The following is an 18,372-nucleotide window of genomic DNA, read 5'->3' as shown; positions in this document are numbered from 1 at the left end:
CTCTGCCTCTCTCTCTCTCTCTCTCTCTGTGACTATCATAAATAAATAAAAATTAAAAAAAAAAAAAAAAGAAAATAATGAGGGGCACCTGGGTAGCTCAGTGGTTGAGCATTTGTCTTGGGCTCAAGGCGTGACCCCAGGGTCCCGGGATCGAGTCCCACATCAGGCTCCCCAGAGGAGCCTGCTTTTCCTTCTGCCTGTGCCTCTGCCTCTCTGTCTCTCATGAATAAATAAATAAAACCTTTAAAAAAATAAAAATTAAAATAAAATAAAGCAAGAATCTTTCCCCCCTCATATTGGCAAAGGCTAGTATATTTTTAACTATATTATTTATTTGAAAGAATGAGTGAGAAAAGAGAGAGAGAAGGTGTAGGGGGAGGGGCAGAGAGAGAGGGAGAAGCAGATTCTACTGAGCAGAGAGCCCTATGAGGGGCTCCATCCCAGCACTCCAGGATAAGGACCTGAGCCAAAGGCAGACACTTAACCAACTGAGCTACCCAGGCGTCCCTGGCAAAGATTAATATATTTTTTTGCAAAGATTAATATTAATGCTAGCTATAAATTGCTAGCTTTCTGAAATTCACTTTAACTATAATTATCGAAACTTTATTTTTTTTAAAGATTTTATTTATTTATTCATGAGAGATGAGAGACACACAGAGAGAGAGAGGCAGAGACACAGGCAGAGGGAGAAGCAGGCCCCATGCAGGGAGCCCGATGCGGGACTTGATCCCGGGACTCCAGGATCACACCCTGGGCTAAAGGTGGCGCTAAACCTCTGAGCCACCAGGGCTGCCCAATATCAAAACTTCAAATGTATAAAACCTTTGACCTACCAACACTTAGAATTTTTTTTCAAAGATTTATTTTAGAGAGACAGAGACCAAGAGACAGAGAAAGTACATGTGGGAGAAGGGGGAGAGGGAGAGAATCTCAAGCTAACTCCCAGCTGAGCAGAGAGCCTGCCTGACTTGGGGCTCAATCCCTCAACCCTGAGATCATGACCTGAGCAGAAATCAAGAGTCAGATGCTTAGATGACTAAGCCACCCCAGGCGCCCATAGAATTTTTAAAAGTATGTTCTATGGCCAACTTGAGGCTTGCACTCATAACACTGAGATCAAGAGTCATATGCTCCACCAACTGAGCCAGCCAGGAGCCTCTTTTGGAGTTTTTAAAAAAATTAACATGAAATTCACATAACATTCAATTAACTATTTTAAAGTGTACAATTCAGTGGCATTCAGTGTACTCACCATGCTTTGCAACCACCACCTCTCTACCTTCAAAACTTTCATCACCTCAGAAAAACACCCATATCCAATCATTCCCCATTTTTTCTTCACCCCATACCCTGGCAAACACTCTCTCTATGGATTTTCCTGATCTAGATAAGTCATATAAATAAAACCATAAAATATATGACCTTTTTTTCTCCAGCTTATTTCTTTCACTTAACATAATGTTTTCCTTGCTCACCCACATTGTAGCATGTATCAATACTTCGTTTCTTTTTATGGCTGAATAATACTCCCTCATATGAATACATACTTTGTTTAGTCAATGAATATTTAGGTTGTATCTATCTTTTGGCAGTTATGAATAATGCTGCTAAAAACATTTTTGTGCAAGATTCCATGTGGACCTAAGTTCCCTTTCTCTTAGAAATATACCTCAGAGTATGGGCATGCCTCGGCAGTACTCAGTGGGTCTGCTTGAGATTCTCTCCTTCTGCCCCTTGCCCTGCTTGTGCATGCTCTCCCTCTCTCAAATAAACAAATTTAAAAAAAAAAAAGAAAGAAACATACTAGAATTGCTCACTTATAGAATATTAATCTAAAAAATATGAACTTGGGACGCCTGGGTGGCTCAGTGGTTGAGCATCTGCCTTTGGCTTGGGGCATGATCCAAGGGTCCTGGGATCGAGTGCCACATCGGGCTTCTTGAGGGGAGCCTGCTTCTCTCTCTGCCTATGTCTCTGCCTCTCTCTTTCTCATGAATAAATAAAATCTTCAAAAACAATAAAATTATTTTAAAAGTTAAAAAATAAAAAGTGTGAACTTAAATGTTCACCACAGCACTGCTTATAACAGTGAAACTGTGGAAACAACAGGGTTAAGTAAATCCTAGTACATACCATGAAATTACCTTATGATCATTTAAAATGATGCAAAGGTACATTTATTATTATTTATAGGAAAGATGTTCATACTGTATTGTTTGGTAAAAATAAATACTGATAGTATAATTCTATTAAAATATTAATTAAGATTGTATATAGACTTCTTTGTAAATTGTACACAAAGGTACAAAAAGCTGGCTGGATGTTCATCAGAATTTTTTTTTTATAAATTTTTATTTATTTATTATAGTCACACGGGGAGAGAGAGAGAGAGAGAGAGAGAGAGAGAGAGAGAGAGGCAGAGACACAGGCAGAGGGAGAAGCAGGCTCCATGCACCGGGAGCCCGATGTGGGATTCGATCCCGGGTCTCCAGGATCGCGCCCTGGGCCAAAGGCAGGCGCCAAACTGCTGCGCCACCCAGGGATCCCTCATCAGAATTTCAACAGTGGATATCTTTGGATAGCTAAACTTCAATTAATTTTTACTTTTTTTCTACATTTGTGTTGTTTAATGTTTTTACCAGTATCATTTAAACAAAAGTTTTTTTTTTCCTATCCTCAAAGGTTTCTAATTTCAGTTCTAGAGATTTTTTAAAGATTTACTCATTTATTTGAGAGAGAGCACTAGAGAGACAGAGCAAGCAGAAGTAGGAGGCAGAGGAAGAAGCAGGCTCCCTTCTGAGCAGGAAGCCTGATAGGGGGCTTGATTCCAGGATCCTGGAATCATGATCTGAGCCACAGGCAGACACCTGACCGGAGTCACCTAAGTGGCCCAGCTCTATAGATCTTTATAAAGCGAATCCTTTGAATTTTGCCATTTCCCACAAGGAAACTGTAATTAAGATCAGCAGTCCTTTGGGGGCAACCAGTGCTCTCTCTTCAGATCATTTATTCTGCACCCATATGTTTATGGTATCAAATCTACCCTGTATAAAGAAAAGAGGCTCCTGGGTGGCTCAGTGGGTTAAGCCTCTGCCTTCAGCTTAGGTCATGATCCTGGGGCCCTGGACTCAGCTGTAACTGGCTCCCTGCTCAGCTGGGAGTCTGCCCCTCCCCCCACTTGTACATGTGCACACTCTCAATCTAAAAAAAAAAAAAAAAAAGGAAATAGAAAGAGATAGTCCCAGATAGTCCCTTCCCTACAGACATTTAAGAACTAAAACAGAGATACCTAAACTTGTACAAAGAATAATCAGTCTTAGATATTTGTTTTTATGTGTTTGTACATCTATGAATCTACATCACCACAAAGAACTAAGCAAGCATAATCATTCTTGTTCTGTAGATGAATGGAAGTCAAGAAATTCTAAAACCACAAATTAATAGTTCAGACTTAACCAGTTTCTTTCATCATACAATAGAAAAAAGTGTGTACATAAGCACAATTAAAACAACCATTACTTAATAAAATCATATAGTTCAGTAGCAATGTTAAAAAGTGTTAAGGCAGATTTATTTTATGAGCTTTATTTTTTTCTTAAAGATTTTATTTATTTATTCAGAGAGAGAGAGAGAGAGAGAGAGAGAGAGGCAGAGACACAGGCAGAGGGAGAAGCAGGCTCCATGCAGGGAGCCCGAACATGGGACTCGATCCCGGGTCTCCAGGATCACGTCCTGGGCTGAAGGCAGCGCTAAACCGCTAAGCCACCTGGGCTGTCCCTTCACATCACTTCTGATGTGTTGGGGGTTACTTGGGTGTAACAGGTGAGACAGGAATCAGCTGAGAGTGGAAAATGAAGTAAAATAATGCTTTAGTAACAATGAATTCCAGAAAGGTAAAAGAAATAAATGAAATTCTATTAATTTACAGAGAATCAAACAACTCTTTAAAAGAAATGGGGACAGGGATCCCTGGGTGGCGCAGTGGTTTGGCGCCTGCCTTTGGCCCAGGGCGCGATCCTGGAGACCCGGGATCGAATCCCACATCGGGCTCCCGGTGCATGGAGCCTGCTTCTCCCTCTGCCTGTGTCTCTGCCTCTCTCTCTCTCTCTGTGTGTGACTATCATAAATAAATTAAAAAATTTTTAAAAAAATAAATAAATAAAAATAAAAGAAATGGGGACAGAAAAATAATTCATTGAAATAAAAAGAAATCCAATTATCATTAGATGGGGTGTTAGCAAAGTGTTCATCAAGAATGTCAATCTAGCAGCAGTCTGTAGAGAAAACATACACTGCACAAGTTCATAGCCAGGCCAATGAGAAATAAAGAAAAAGAAAATCCATGGATAATTCTAGAAACTTTCTCTACTGTCAACTATCCTTTTTACTAGAATGGTTTATGACAGAACAAAGCATACTAACTGGAATTTACTTCCTTTGGTAGTTGTAATAGTTTAATGACTGTACCAATGAAGAAAATAAAGAAAAAAACTTAAAGACCTGGACACTTCAACAACCTGGAAGAACAGCCCTGAATTAAGTGATTAATACCCTACTTTTAATTGAATGGGAGGACTACATAGAATGGAACTTTTACTGAGATATGGGCACTAATGTGTTAAGTACCCATTATGTGCTTCTACAGGTTATCTAACTCATTTAATCCTAATAATCTCTTAACCCTCTTTTACAAATAAAGAAACCTCAGCTCAGAGAAGATGAAGAACTTCCCCTGAGTCACAAAGCAAAGTTATGACTTGGACCCTTGTGGGTCTGCCTACAAATACCATATGTCACTTTCTTGTCCATGCTAAATATCTCACGTCAGAACAAGCTTTCTTTCTCTTTCACAAAGGATATTCAATCAATTACTGCTAGTTTTAAAGCTGGAGTTATTTCATACATCAATAAAGATTATATCCATAGCTAAACCATTCAACCTATGTTACACAGGATGTGAGAGGTTCATTTGTAAAAAAAAAAAAAAAAGGGACATAAAACAAAAACAGTATTCTAAGTTTAAGATCCCATTTACAGTCAGTCATCCATATCACTTCCCATCCAAAAAAGTATTAAGTGGGAAAACTCATCCTAAATTATTTCCCAACAATTTTGTAGATTTTTATATTATACTTCCCAAAGAGCCATTTCATTCTCCTTTATAACAGCATATAACAAATGGGGGGGGGGGCAGGGGGGACAGTTCTCTTTATTAAGCTCCTGAATTTGTTCATAGTACCAATGTCTTATGGGAGGCTGGGGATAGAAAAAAAGGGTAGGGTAGAGGGAGTACAGGAAAACAGAAGACATAACACAATATAATTCATTTATAAATACAATCATTCCTGGGCAGTAATACAATTCATTATCAACTTCCATTTCAGCTTTCAGAAGGCAGCTGCATGGACCTGATGGCAGTTTTGAACCAGAACTAGAAAAGCTTCTATTGTTTTTTATTTAATTTTTATTTTTTAAAGATTTTATTTATTTATTCATGAGAAACACAGAGAGAGAGAGAGGCAGAGACACAGGCAGAGGGAGAAGCAGGCTCCATGCAGGGGCCCGATGTGGGACTCAATCCCGGGACTCCAGGATCACGTCCCAGACAGAAGGCAGGTGCTAAACCACTGAGCCACCCAGGGATCCCTAGAAAAGTTTCTAAACCCGACTTCCTAACCAAACAGAAAGCTTATATTTTCCCACATAATCTTTATGTTTTTGTTTCCTCTAGATACAATCTTGTTGTAGGGCATGTTGAGCATAATGCCAGCTTGTGGCATCTCCATACAAGTCTCCACTGGGGATCTGAATTTTTTTTTATTTATTTTTTTTTGGATTTTTATTTATTTATGATAGGCGCACAGTGAGAGAGAGAGAGAGGCACAGACACAGGCAGAGGGAGAAGCAGGCTCCATGCAGGGAGCCCGATGTGGGATTCGATCCCGGGTCTCCAGGATCGCGCCCGGGGCCAAAGGCAGGCGCCAAACCACTGTGCCACCCAGGGATCCCTGAATTTTTTTTTAGTATTTTATTTATTCTTTCATGAGAGACACACAGAGAGGCAGAGACACAGGCAGAGGGAGAAGCAGGCTCCCCACGGGGAGCCCATTGTGGGACCTGATCCCTGAACTCTGGGATCACCCCCTGAGCAGAAGGCAGATGCTCAATCACTGAGCCACAAAGGCGTCCCTGGGTATCTTACTTTTATCAGGGGTCTTCAGAAGATGCAACACTAGTCCTTTAGTAACATTCTCACTAAGAGAATCACTCTGAACAATGTAACATATGGCAGTGAGGCTTTAAGGCAGCTAAATGAAAACTTCACTGTTAAGTCTGATGCTGGCTTTTTGGAAAGGAACAAATTTCTTGGCTGGTACTACTTTTTTTTTTTTTAACATTTTTTATTTATTCATTTGAAAGAGAGAGAGAGAGAGAGAGAGAGAGAGAGCAAGCACCCGCACACAAGCAGCGGGGAGGATCAGAGGGAGAAGAAGCAGATTCCCCGCTGAGCAGGGAGCCTAATGTGGGGTCGATCCCAGGACCATGACCTGACCCAAATGCACCATTTGGCTGAGCCATCCAGACACTCCAGGCTGGTACCACTTTTAAACAGCATCAAATTCCTCTGCAAGCAAAGCGATGATTAAAAATCAAATAGTCCATGGAGTATTCAATACCAAGAAAGAAGTGTAGGAAATGAAGATGCCTATTTCATGCAAGCCCCATAACATGTATCTATTTTTTTTAAGTTTTTTTTTTAAATTTTTATTTATTTATGATAGTCACAGAGAGAGAGAGGCACAGACACAGGCAGAGGGAGAAGCAGGCTCCATGCACGGGAGCCCGACGTGGAATTCGATCCTGGGTCTCCAGGATCGCGCCCTGGGCCAAAGGCAGGCGCCAAACCGCTGCGCCACCCAGGGATCCCAACATGTATCTATTTAAAATGAAATGCTTCTTTCTTAAATTTTTATAAGGCACATCTAGATAATATAATAGTATTTTGTAATACCGCCACTTCAGTTACTGAAATAAAATTTTTAAGACTTAGGGGCATCTGGGTGGCTCAGTGCTGATAATATATAACATAGAGAAAACTAAAATCCAAAACAGTGTGGCCCTATTATTCCTTATATTTTCTGCAACTCTCAATATTAGCCATGTGAAAACTTGTCCCCTCTGAAGTGCACTAAGTGTAAATAACTACAGCACAACAGCAACTGGAGCTCCACGAAGGCAAGAACCATTATCCGTTTCAGTGAATTCTGAGAGCCTAGCACATTTGACACATAATAAATGCTCAATAAATTTTGCTAAAGCATCAAAAAATGGAACCCATTTTCACTATCACACTTTTCCCCCATTACACTTTTGTCTCTAACTCTGAAGCCTGCTGGGAGCAATTATATTACTAAGTATACTGGTGTTCAGTAAATGCCTTGGTAAGTTAACTGAACCATGAATATTATTGAATTTCTTAATAGCATTAAGGCTAAACAAGGAGACCATTCAAAACATGATAATGCCAACAAGATATTCTGTTAAGAGAACACCAAACCAAACAAAGAAGTTCTTGATAATATGGAAAATTTCCAAATGCAGTTTTCAGAATTAAAAGCTTTTTACCTTAAGACAAATAGTCTGTATAAAATTAAAATATAGTTTTTCACGAGTGCAAAAAACTGCCAAAGAATTCTAAGCATAGTATTTTCACATACCACCAGTGACCGTAACTAATAGTATGTTAAAAAAAAAAAAAAATTCTTAAAACTCAAAAAAAAAAAAAAAAAAAGAGAAAAATATTATACATTGTCTATGTCGGCCTGGACAAAATTGGACCCTATATAGTCTCTCAAACTGTATGTCCCACAAGTATGTCAGGATAATATATTTTTTTCAAATCAGAAATGTGGTGGGTAGAGAAGGCAGGCACTGAAAGGGAATTTCCTGGTAACATGGAAAACAACAGATGAGGAACAATAAAAGTTTGCTATGAAAATGTCTCAAGCATATCAGGAAAAAAATAAGAAAGGTACAGTCAGGGAAAACACATCACATCTTAATTGTAAAAATTCTTCTACACACACATCTCAATGACACAGCTGACCTTCAGGTTTTCAAAGTGACTATAGGTCTTTGATTTCTCTTTTGCCATCTTGTTCCTCTCTTCTTAATGTTTTGATCACATCACTAATTATATTTCATTAAATTACAGATTAAATAAATTCAAATTAATCTGATCACAACGAATTATGATTCATAAAAAGTTTACAAAGAAGTTGTTCATTAACCATGCTATTTTTTTCCTGTTATCTTAGACTACCAATGTTAGTAACACTTCAGAAAAACAAATCCATTTTTCTATTTGAGAGAAGTCCTGTAAAAGAAAAAAAAAAAAAGTGGGACACCTGGGTGGCTCAATGGTTGAGCCTCTGCCTTCAGCTCAGGGCGTGATCCTGGAGTCCCGGGATCAGAGTCCCACATCAGGCTCCGTGCATGGAGCCTGCTTCTCTCTCTGCCTGTGTCTCTGCTTCCCCCCCCCCCCCCCCCCCCGCCTCTCTCTCTCTGTGTCTCTCATGAATAAATAAAATCTTAAAAAAAAAAAAAAAGTCATCAAAAAGGGTCAATTCAATGAAGAACATATTGAATAATTTGAAAAGATCCATCTCAATAGCATTTAACCTTTTTTTAGATTATTTGCAGCAAATATTTCCTTTCCTAGAAAAATAATTTTTTAAGGGACACCTGGGTGGCTCAGCAGTTGAGCGCTGCCCTTGGCTCAGCTCATGATCCTGGAATCCCGGGATCGAGTCCCGCATCAGGCTCCTTGCATGGAGCCTGCTTCTCCCTTTTCCTGTGTCTCTGCCTCTCTCTGTGTGTCTCTCATGAATAAATACATAAACTCTTTTATTTTTTTTTCATAAGCTCTTTTAAAAATAAATAAATAGGGAACCATGGGTGGCACAGCGGTTTAGCGCCTGCCTTTGGCCCAGGGCGCGATCCTGGAGACCCGGGATCGAATCCCACGTCGGGCTCCGGGTGCATGGAGCCTGCTTCTCCCTCTGCCTATGTCTCTGCCTCTCTCTCTCTCTCTCACTGTGTGCCTATCATATAAATAAATAAATAAATAAATAATAAATAAATAAATAAATAAATAAATAAATAAATAAATAAAGTCATAGTAAATTAGATAGGCACATCCAAACTTGTCAAACAAGTAATACTGCCCACTTTCCATAAGCCATTCAAAGTTTAAAAAATGTTGGAGCAAAAGTGCAAATTCAAATTATAGCCCAGAAAAAAAAAAAAAAAAAAAAAGGGATCCCTGGGTGGCGCAGCGGTTTAGCGCCTGCCTTTGGCCCAGGGCGCGATCCTGGAGACCCGGGATCGAATCCCACGTCGGGCTCCCGGTGCATGGAGCCTGCTTCTCCCTCTGCCTCTGCCTCTCTCTCTCTCTCTGTGACTATCATAAATAAAAAAAAAAAATTTAAAAAAAAAAAAAAAAAAACAAATTATAGCCCAGATTTGCAACCAACTCTGAAAAAAAAAATCTTTCTACAGAAACTTTTTCAGGTTTTCTAAGAGAAACAATTCTTAAAATTTAGCATAGTATTAACAATATAGTCACAATCTGGGCATTTACATTTAAAATAACACTTCAGCACTCCAGAGCCCGAATAATAATGCAAAGAAAGGGAGAGCTCTATTGTTGACACACCTTTAGGAAATATGAAAAATACATAGCAAAGTAGAAAATTTCAATTAATACTATCTATTAACATTTACAGACATCCAGTAAGTAACTTACAAAGCTTTATGTAATAAAGCTTTTCTACAGATGTTCATTTTACATCTCAAAACATGTTCAAGGAGGTAAAACAAAACAAATAGAAGGAAATGAGCAGAACTAGATTATTAGTGGTAACATTTATATGCTACTTTACAAAGTAGAACAGTTAAAAGAAAAGGAAGATGTAAGAATAAAACAGATACTAAACTTTCCTGAAACACTAGGTACCCTTGTGCTCTTGTTATTTAATTAAGAACTAAAATGGCAAAAAAAAAAAAAAAAAAAAAGAACTAAAATGGCCACATTACACAATGAGAAGTGATTTAACCATGACGTCATTTACAGAAAGCCACTGGAATGAATAAATAGGAGCAACTGAAAAGGTCTGAGGACTGTCTTCTCAATGAAGGCACTTTGGTTTTAAAGGGGACCTTTTAAATTGAAATCAGTTAAAAGCACTAACGTTATCTTCAGAAACAAATATAATATTAGATTAAAAAGGCAAATGATGCAGAAACATTTGACATTGTATTTGATAAAGTATATTATTTTAATAAATTATCTGGTATGATGTTTTGCAAAAGAGTAACTCTGAACACATCTAAATCAACTAAACCTACTAGTCACTAATGTTCATATACACTAGTCTAAAATACAACTTTTTAATAAATTAGGTCTCAGCAATCTGACCCCAAGTTTAGCGACACCGTTGGCAAAGTAACTCTGGTATCACGTTCAACTTAACTTCTAAGAGAAGACATTTTCCTGACCCCGATAAAACCAAGCAGATGTGAAATTTTTATTTTTAGTGCCTGAAATTTGTTTCTTGAGTGAATTATAACCATCAAGGAAATATGTTCTATTCTCCTGCCAAAGACTAGCCCTGAACTCTTTATTAGGCAGAACTCCCACGAAGTCATACAAACTGTCTTTCAAAGCTGGCCCCCCCTCAACCTGGTGGAAGAGTTTTCAGGACATAGCAGTGTCTGAGAAAAAACCTTAAGTTTTAAACTGGAAAAAAACAAGATCTGTGAGAGTGTAACTACAAAATGAGAGGAAAGGGTGCTGATAACGGAAAGAGTGTTGATTTAAAAACAAAAAAAGCTGCTGATAACTTAAAAAAAAATAAAAAATAAAAGCAACCTCAGACCCCATAGATCATTTCACTGTCTGGAAACTATACTCCATTTACTGGGTGGTCCCCTCCTCACTACCACCCACCAGGGGCTGAGCCATAAAAAACACAGGATACTGAGATGCCTGGCTTACTTTGGTTCTAAGTCTGCGCCTTTGCCTGTGTATTCAGCAAACAGAAATAAACACTGAAAGTCAACAGAAAAGCTTAAACAATTTCTAAAAGATGATTTTTTAAAACAATAAATCTAAACAGCCTAAGCGAATGCCCTGGAAGTTGCAGTCTTCCACAGCCACATAATAATGTCTCACTTCGTAGAGTGCTACGTATCTATCCACTTATCTATAGATGATTTCACATCCAAGGCTCTTTCTACTACGTTATACTGCCAAGAGATTGAGTTTTTCCAGTAAAATTACTATATACCAGAAAAGGGGGTAAAAGGAGATATTTTTTTAGCAGCCAGGCAACAGATGAACAGCACTAAAACTTCTAGGAAATGATTTTATTATCTTTCATTAAGGACAAAGTCGACTGACCAATTGAAGAAGAAAAAAATGTTGCACAAGCACAACTAATCAGAAAGGAGGAAACTTTTTATCTTCAGAAACCACTATTAGGGGATCCCTGGGTGGCGCAGTGGTTTGGCGCCTGCCTTTGGCCCAGGGCGCGATCCTGGAGACCCGGGATCGAATCCCACATCGGGCTCCCGGTGCATGGAGCCTGCTTCTCCCTCTGCCTATGTCTCTGCCTCTCTCTCTCTGTGTGACTATCATAAAAAAAAAAAAAAAAAAAAAAAAACACTATTAATGAGGCAACCAATCTTAACTCTCACAAAATGGCCTTTCAGAGACTCATTCTCTCATTAGTGAATGTCAAGCTGCTGCTACTTCACAGAAAAGGCATGCATTTTCTTAAGCTCTGAGACCATCAATAATAGCTAGGTAGCCCTATCCTATGACATATTAAATGGCAGACTTCCCCAGAGCATGATTTAGCAATGAGAGTGCCTCATAACTGTTCTCTAGAGCCTAAGTTCTAAACCTTTTTAGAAATTGCAAGGATCCAAATTATTACCAAGGAACAATCCCACAGCTTTGCTTTCCTTTGAGGAAGAGCAAAACTGCTGGATACAACAACCCAAGAGCAAAGAGAAAACATACTAGTGTAGCAAGTGTCTAATTTTCCAGGCTGTTGCTTTCATTAACTTTTCCCACTTCTATTGCCGTAATTTTTAGCCTGTGAAACACTTGCCAGCTCTAGAGCATTAATTATCAAATAAGCAAAGATATCTTTTCTAAAACATTAACAATCTAAAGGATTTCTTATGTCCTAAATTAAAACTAATAAGCAATGCCCTACACTAGAGTTAACCACAAGCCCTAGCTCTAGCTATATGTCGCCTCACCACTTAACTGTTTCTCTGTAACTCCGTGCCCTTAGAAAAGAAGGCAGTTGTACTACATGACTTCTTGGGTCCCTTTCAGCTCTGACTTTTATTCCAAGATCTGATGCATTAAGAAAATTGTTAAGGCGCAAAATGTAGTCATTTTAAACACACCTCAAGTACGCAAGAAAATTAGGGAACTTCAGCAGACCTCCCCCACCACTTTCCAAAACTGCAGGCGGCAGGAAATACGGCTATTTGTTAACCTCTTTTATAGAACAACCAGTTTAAGTGAAATGAGAACTCTACAATAAAAGTATACAAATAATAAACCCACATATATTCCGATAAAGCTAAGTTCAGTGATATTAAACCATTTCCCATCATAATTTTTATGTATCATGTCAGAATATAAAAATCTATAGTATCCCACTGGGTGGTGCAGTCAGTTAAAGCGTCCGATTCTTGATTTCGGCTCAGGTCTGATCTCAGGGTCATGAGACTGACCCAGTGTCCGAGTCCACGCTCAGCGAGGAGTCCGCTTGGGTCTCTCTTTCCCTTCTCCCTCTGCTCCTCCCCCCTCAAAAGAAATAAATCTTAAAAAAAAAAAAAAATCGATAGTATCCTCTGCTTGTGCTTTATTAAAGATTAGCTCCATCACCACAGAATTTAAAATAAATTCTAAATAGATTTTCAATTTTTTAAGTGGACATATTTCCAATTTCAAATTAACCAACAGTGAAACACTGTTTAAAATTAACAATTGAATATTGTGGTCAAATGATTCAACATACATTCCAATACATACCTCTTCCCTGAGGACTCTCTCCCTTCAATGCTCTCCTTATTCCTAACTCCTCTCACACCTCCCCACTCCATTTCAGGCTTTACTCCCATTCTCTCCCCACCCCCCTACTCAACCATAAGCTACTTTCAAAGCATCTAGGAAGTGGCTCTCCTAGCTAGGAAGTACCAGAATTACCTAGGAAGCTCTTTGAAAATGTAAGGTGAGACCAGAAAGATGCTTTTAAAGCAACTAGAAGTTTAAAAAAATTAAACCTTAATTAACAAGCTTGCTCAGAGAGTAAGATATTCTAGTTAACTAAAGATTATGGATTTTTTTTTTTTAATACTTCTGGAACCCACTATATCACTTTTCCCTCACTTAAGAATTACAGTTCATGGGATCCCTGAGTGGCGCAGCGGTTTGGCGCCTGCCTTTGGCCCAGGGCGCGATCCTGGAGACCCGGGATCGAATCCCATATCGGGCTCCCGGTGCATGGAGCCTGCTTCTCCCTCTGCCTGTGTCTCTGCCTCTCTCTCTCTCTCTGTGACTATCATAAAAATAAATAAATTAAAAAAAAAAAAAAAAGAATTACAGTTCGTAAAAATTACCTGATTATTTAATAACTTTCCCACAAACAGGTCAAGTTTATAATCAATCCTCATCCTACCAAAGAAGTGGGCCCACAGGCCAAATAAAGCCCTTGAGGTAAGAATGGTTTTACATTTTTAAAGGGTTGCATAAAAACAAAGAAAATTATGTGATACTAGCCCACTAGCCCATAATATCTCCCATCTGGCCCTTCACAGAAAAAGTTTGGTGACCCTTGTTCTGTAACACCAAAAGCACTGAAGTACAATGACCCCAGAGACATTGCCCAGAAGTGCCCCTTTCTCATAAGAGTAACTGAAAAAAAGTTTCCGTTAAGTGAGTTCCAAATGACTTAAATAGAATCATTGCTATTTCTCTAATCGACTTGCCCTCTAGAAACTGTTACCCACAAAAATCTCTATTTCCTTCCTTAGACTCAACAGTCTCAACTAAGACACTAGTTAACTCTGGAAATTAGTGTAAAAGATTAGAAGCCTTACCTGGGGCATTTGCTATAGCCAGTGGCAGGCTTGGAAGCTGGTGCACCTGGATTCCTGAAGCACCCAATGCACTGAGGTTAATGGTCTGGAGGCCAGGCATGGAGGAGAGCTGAGCAGCATTCACAGTGACTGTGCCGGTAGGGATGGAGGCAGCTGAGGCAATGGGTGTAAGGGTGGTATTGCTGCTGCTGGTCTGCCCCAAGGAGACACCCTGCATTGGGGCCAAGGTGATTGTCTGGGCCTGCGGGTTCTGAACTTGGAGATTCTGCAGCTGAAGAGTCTGCCAACTGACCTGTCCATTGGGCCCCACTGTTGGTGTCCGGATGATGATGGGGCCGGAGTTTGGAACAGCCTGAAGCTGGAGATTCTGGAGGGTTTCCTGGGAGATAGCTTGGGTTGTAAAGGTCTGCCCTGACAATGGTGCTGCTTGGAGGGCCTGGAGAGCCTGTCCCCCTTGAACTAGCTGAGGCTGGATAAGAATTTGTTGCTGTTGCTGTGTCTGCTGGTTTTGCTCTCCCTCTTTTTGCTGACTTGCTTGCAGAGCGCCTCCAGATGTCTGGTTCTGCTGAATGTTTAGAGCATCAGACCCCTGTAGCCCACTGACCCTCTGGGGTGTCTGCCCTTGAGAGTTGGTCCCTGCTGATCCGCTGGTGGTGAAGTTCATAATTCCCATGTTGCTGGTGGTAGTAGTTGTTGAGTAGCTATTGGCATTGGTGAAAAAGGAGCTGGAACTGGCTTGTGATGATACCAAACTGGCAGAACTGATGGCAGTCCCTGAGGTGGAGGGCTGTGAGCCACTCTCCTGGGACCCAGAGCTGCTGATAGTGACTGCCTGAGAGCTAGGAGTCAAGGTAGCTGCAGAAACGCTGTTGACAGGTAGCAAGGTGATATTCCCGTTCAGGGCCACTGGTACATTGGTCACATACTGAGTCTGTCCTGAGAGTACGTTATTAGTCAGGCCTTGGAGGGGGACAGCCTGCTGGAGTAGGTTTGGCATAGCAGCAATGATGTTGCCTCCACTTCCTCGATTTGTGATGATTTGTTGGTTTGCACCTGGTATGATCTGTATTTGACCAGAACCATCCTGCTGCACTTGGGCCCCAGTGGCAGCAAACTGCAGCTGTTGCCCATCAACGGTCTGGAACTGTGGGATTACTTGATACTGAATATTAGGCATCACTCCAGGTAATCCTGTCAGGACTTGCTGGTTCTGTAAATTGGAGGTGGCGGCCACAACATACTGCCCACCAGAGACCGCACGATTCTTGGAAGACTCACTGCCATTGCTGCCATTGGTACTGCTGCCACTCTGTTCCTTTGAGGTAGGGGTAGCCCCAGAGGAGGAAGAGATGATCTGCCAGCCATTGGCACCCTGTGAGAGCTGTGTGGCTGTGAGGTCAAGCTCACCTGTGCCCCCTGACTGGCTTGGGCCTTGGGAGTTGTTGCTGTTTTCATTGGGTGACTCAATTCTGCTGCAAGTTGCTGCCAGCAGAGCCAGAGGGGATGGCTGGGATTCCTGGCCGGAAAATAAGGGAGAGGATAGGAGTCAGAGACACCCAGCTGCCAGCCCTGGGGGCAGTTTTAAAACAAATAAACAGCAAAACTGCAGCCAAAGAGAGGAGGGAAAAAAAAAAAAAAAAAAAAAAAACCTGAAACAAAAAGCTGACCTATCTATACTGCTGAAATCCTCATCTTTGGAGATCTCCCAATCATTTGTCTCTCTGTGCTAACTTCCCTAGCTACAAAATGGTTTAGCGCTTTCCTAAAAACGTTTCTGTGAAAAGGCAATAATCTAAGAATATTTTACATTCTCTAGACATCTCCCCTACTCTGCCCTGGTTATCACTTACCTGCCCTCCTCCTCCTCCACTGCTGCTACTGCCTGTGCTGCTGCTTCGAGCCTGAGAAAAGGCACCACCACCATTACCGTTGCCCCCATTATTGCCACCAACTCCTTTTTCAATCTTCACCACGGCTGTCATTTCATCCATGGAGTGATCTTGGTCTAAAAAGAATTAAAAGATAAACAACTTAGAGTTGGAGGAAGGAAAAGGGTAAGGTTAGGAGGAATAAAGGACGCTATGATGAAACAAATAATTAACAGTAAGGTGAAAGGCACCAGCGTAAAAAAAAAAAAAAAAAAAGTGGATTGAGGAAAGGGCAATTGTAGGACACACAGAACACAGACTTGGCTTAGCAGTGCTGAAACTGGGCCTCAATTCTTCCCTGGCACAAAATTACACCCAGGAAACATTAAAAATGTACTTTTCGTATAGGAAATGTGAGGGGCGATGGACATGTTCAAAGAGTTTCAAAATAAAAAAAAGTATCCTGGGGATAAAAAGGAGAGGGATAGGTAAGGCAAAGAACAACATGTGGGTGGATGGAAAGCTTGCTAAGATTAGGGTCAAAGAATATAGAGAAAGAGAAAAATTCAAGGCTAAAAAGCAGCAAGAGGAGAAGAGGGGCAATGGGGAAAGAAAAAACAAAAAAGTGTGAGTGGGGAAACATTTGTGAATACGGCTTAGGGGCTACGGGGTCCAGGGGTTACGAATCTGGAGGTTTCGGGGCGGACAGAGGGCGGGCCCTAGAAGGAAAGGGCGGTTTCGGGGTGAGGGGCGTGGAAAGGGCGGGACGGTGGGGGGGGGAGGGGAAACACGGGGGGAGGGGAGGGCCTTGGGGCAGGCGGCGAGCAGAGGGCGGACCGGGGAGGCGGTTGGCCCGGGCGGGGCCTGCACTGCTCGGGCCGCCCCCGCGGCTCCAGCCCCCGGCGGGAGGAGCCTCAGGCGGGCGGCCGAATAGTGGGGGGTAAGGCCCGTCCCCCGTGGCCGGGGCGGGCAGGGGGCGGGCGAGGCCACGCTGCCCCCTCCCCCGGGGCGGGCGGCCCATCCCCCGCTTTCTCGCAGGCCCCGCCACTGCCCCTTCTCCCTCCCTTCCCTCCGCCCCGGGCGGGACCAAGGCCGCCGCCGCCGCCTCCCGCCCGCCCCCCCTCACGGCGGGGACCGCCCGGTCGGCCTTCGCGCGCGCCCCCTCATTCCCCTCCCACCCCTAAGCGTGGAGTGGACTCATCCTTACCGCTCATGGTGGCAGCTGAGGGACGAGCTCAAGGGGGTCCTGTCCGGGGGGGTTGGGGGGGGCCGGGAAAAACGCGGACGCTGACGAGGCAAGCGAACCCGGACCGGACAGGGAGGGGGGGGGTAAGGAGGAGGGAGCAGCGCGCCACAAGCCCGGCCTAGGCCCCGCCCCTTCGCTGCTGCCCCGCCCAATGAGGGAGGGAGAAAGGAGGGACTTGCGGAAGAAAGACGCGTGGGTTATCCAATGGCAAGGCTCGCTGGCTCTCTAAGGCGTGTAGGACAAAGTTGCGTGCCTGGTGTCCGCCCAAGGAGGCCGCCCTCTCAGTTTTAAGGCCCAATGAAAGGCGCAGGAAGTGGGGGTGGGCGGGAGCTAGTGATGACAGGCTTGGGAGGGAGCCAGTCAACCGCCAGGCGGGCTCCCTGAACGGTGGGGATAGGGAGAGCTTAGGTTGGAATGACAGAACGCCGCCCAACCAGAAGCCCGGACATGCCTGGGCAAAGTCCCCGGTGGGCGGGGGTAAGAAGCAGGCCGAAATGGGATAGGATGAAGCCGATCAAAGCCAATCAGAAATCAGGCGGGCAGCCAGGAAAGTTAGGATTGGGCCAACGCTGAGACAAGACAAGCTGGGACGCAAATTGACGTGAACGAGAAGCCAATTGAACGCCGAATGCACTCCGGGGGCGGGACTTTGGGGTGGGCCGAGGAGAAGCGGCGTCTCCCTCAGCCGGTCCGCCCAATGAGGCGGCGAAGGGGGCCAGGCCCCGCCCCCAGGGGGGCCAATGGGCGCCGCCAGAGCCGCCCGTCGCGGGGGAGGGAGCAGGGCTGTGCCAGGAGGAGGCCGCCGCCATCTTGGCCCTCCTCAGGGGACGTCTTTGCGGTGGTTAGGTGGCGCGCTTCGGTGGGGCCGTGCTGCGCAACAAGTGTCAGGGTCGAGACGGGCGGAGCGCGGCTCTGCCTCCCGCCGGCCGCTCTCTCGGGGGCCCCCCCGGCGTCCCCCTCCCCGCGGTGGGCGGACGGGCGGGCGGCGGGCGCCTCGGAGTGTGGGTGTCGGCCCTGTGGGTGCGCGCGCGCCCGGCCAACCCCGCGCCGACCGTTCGCAAGGGCTTT

At 43.1% G+C, this 18,372-nt stretch overlaps 1 protein-coding gene across 2 annotated transcripts in view; it reads right to left on the bottom strand.

Moving 5' to 3' along the window:
- The window catches only part of SP1 (Sp1 transcription factor), a 46,176-nt gene extending 28,842 nt beyond the window's left edge, over positions 1-17,334 (bottom strand). The window contains exons 1-3 of one of the 2 annotated variants that reach the window (XM_055337123.1): positions 17,266-17,334; positions 16,041-16,195; positions 14,191-15,706 (exon numbers count right to left, since the gene is read on the bottom strand). In XM_055337123.1, the coding sequence (XP_055193098.1) occupies positions 14,191-15,706; positions 16,041-16,195; positions 17,266-17,272 (1,678 nt within the window). In that variant the 5' untranslated portion in view covers positions 17,273-17,334. Of the gene's footprint in view, positions 1-14,190; positions 15,707-16,040; positions 16,196-16,378; positions 16,770-17,265 lie in introns of those variants that run through there. The other variant, XM_055337124.1, reaches the window with a different exon arrangement.
- Between the last annotated feature and the right edge of the window lie 1,038 nt (positions 17,335-18,372).

The sequence above is a fragment of the Nyctereutes procyonoides genome, unplaced genomic scaffold (genome assembly GCF_905146905.1).
Source record: "Nyctereutes procyonoides isolate TBG_1078 unplaced genomic scaffold, NYPRO_anot_genome, whole genome shotgun sequence".
Lineage (NCBI taxonomy): Eukaryota > Metazoa > Chordata > Mammalia > Carnivora > Canidae > Nyctereutes > Nyctereutes procyonoides.
This window is presented reverse-complemented; position numbering and strand designations above follow the sequence as displayed.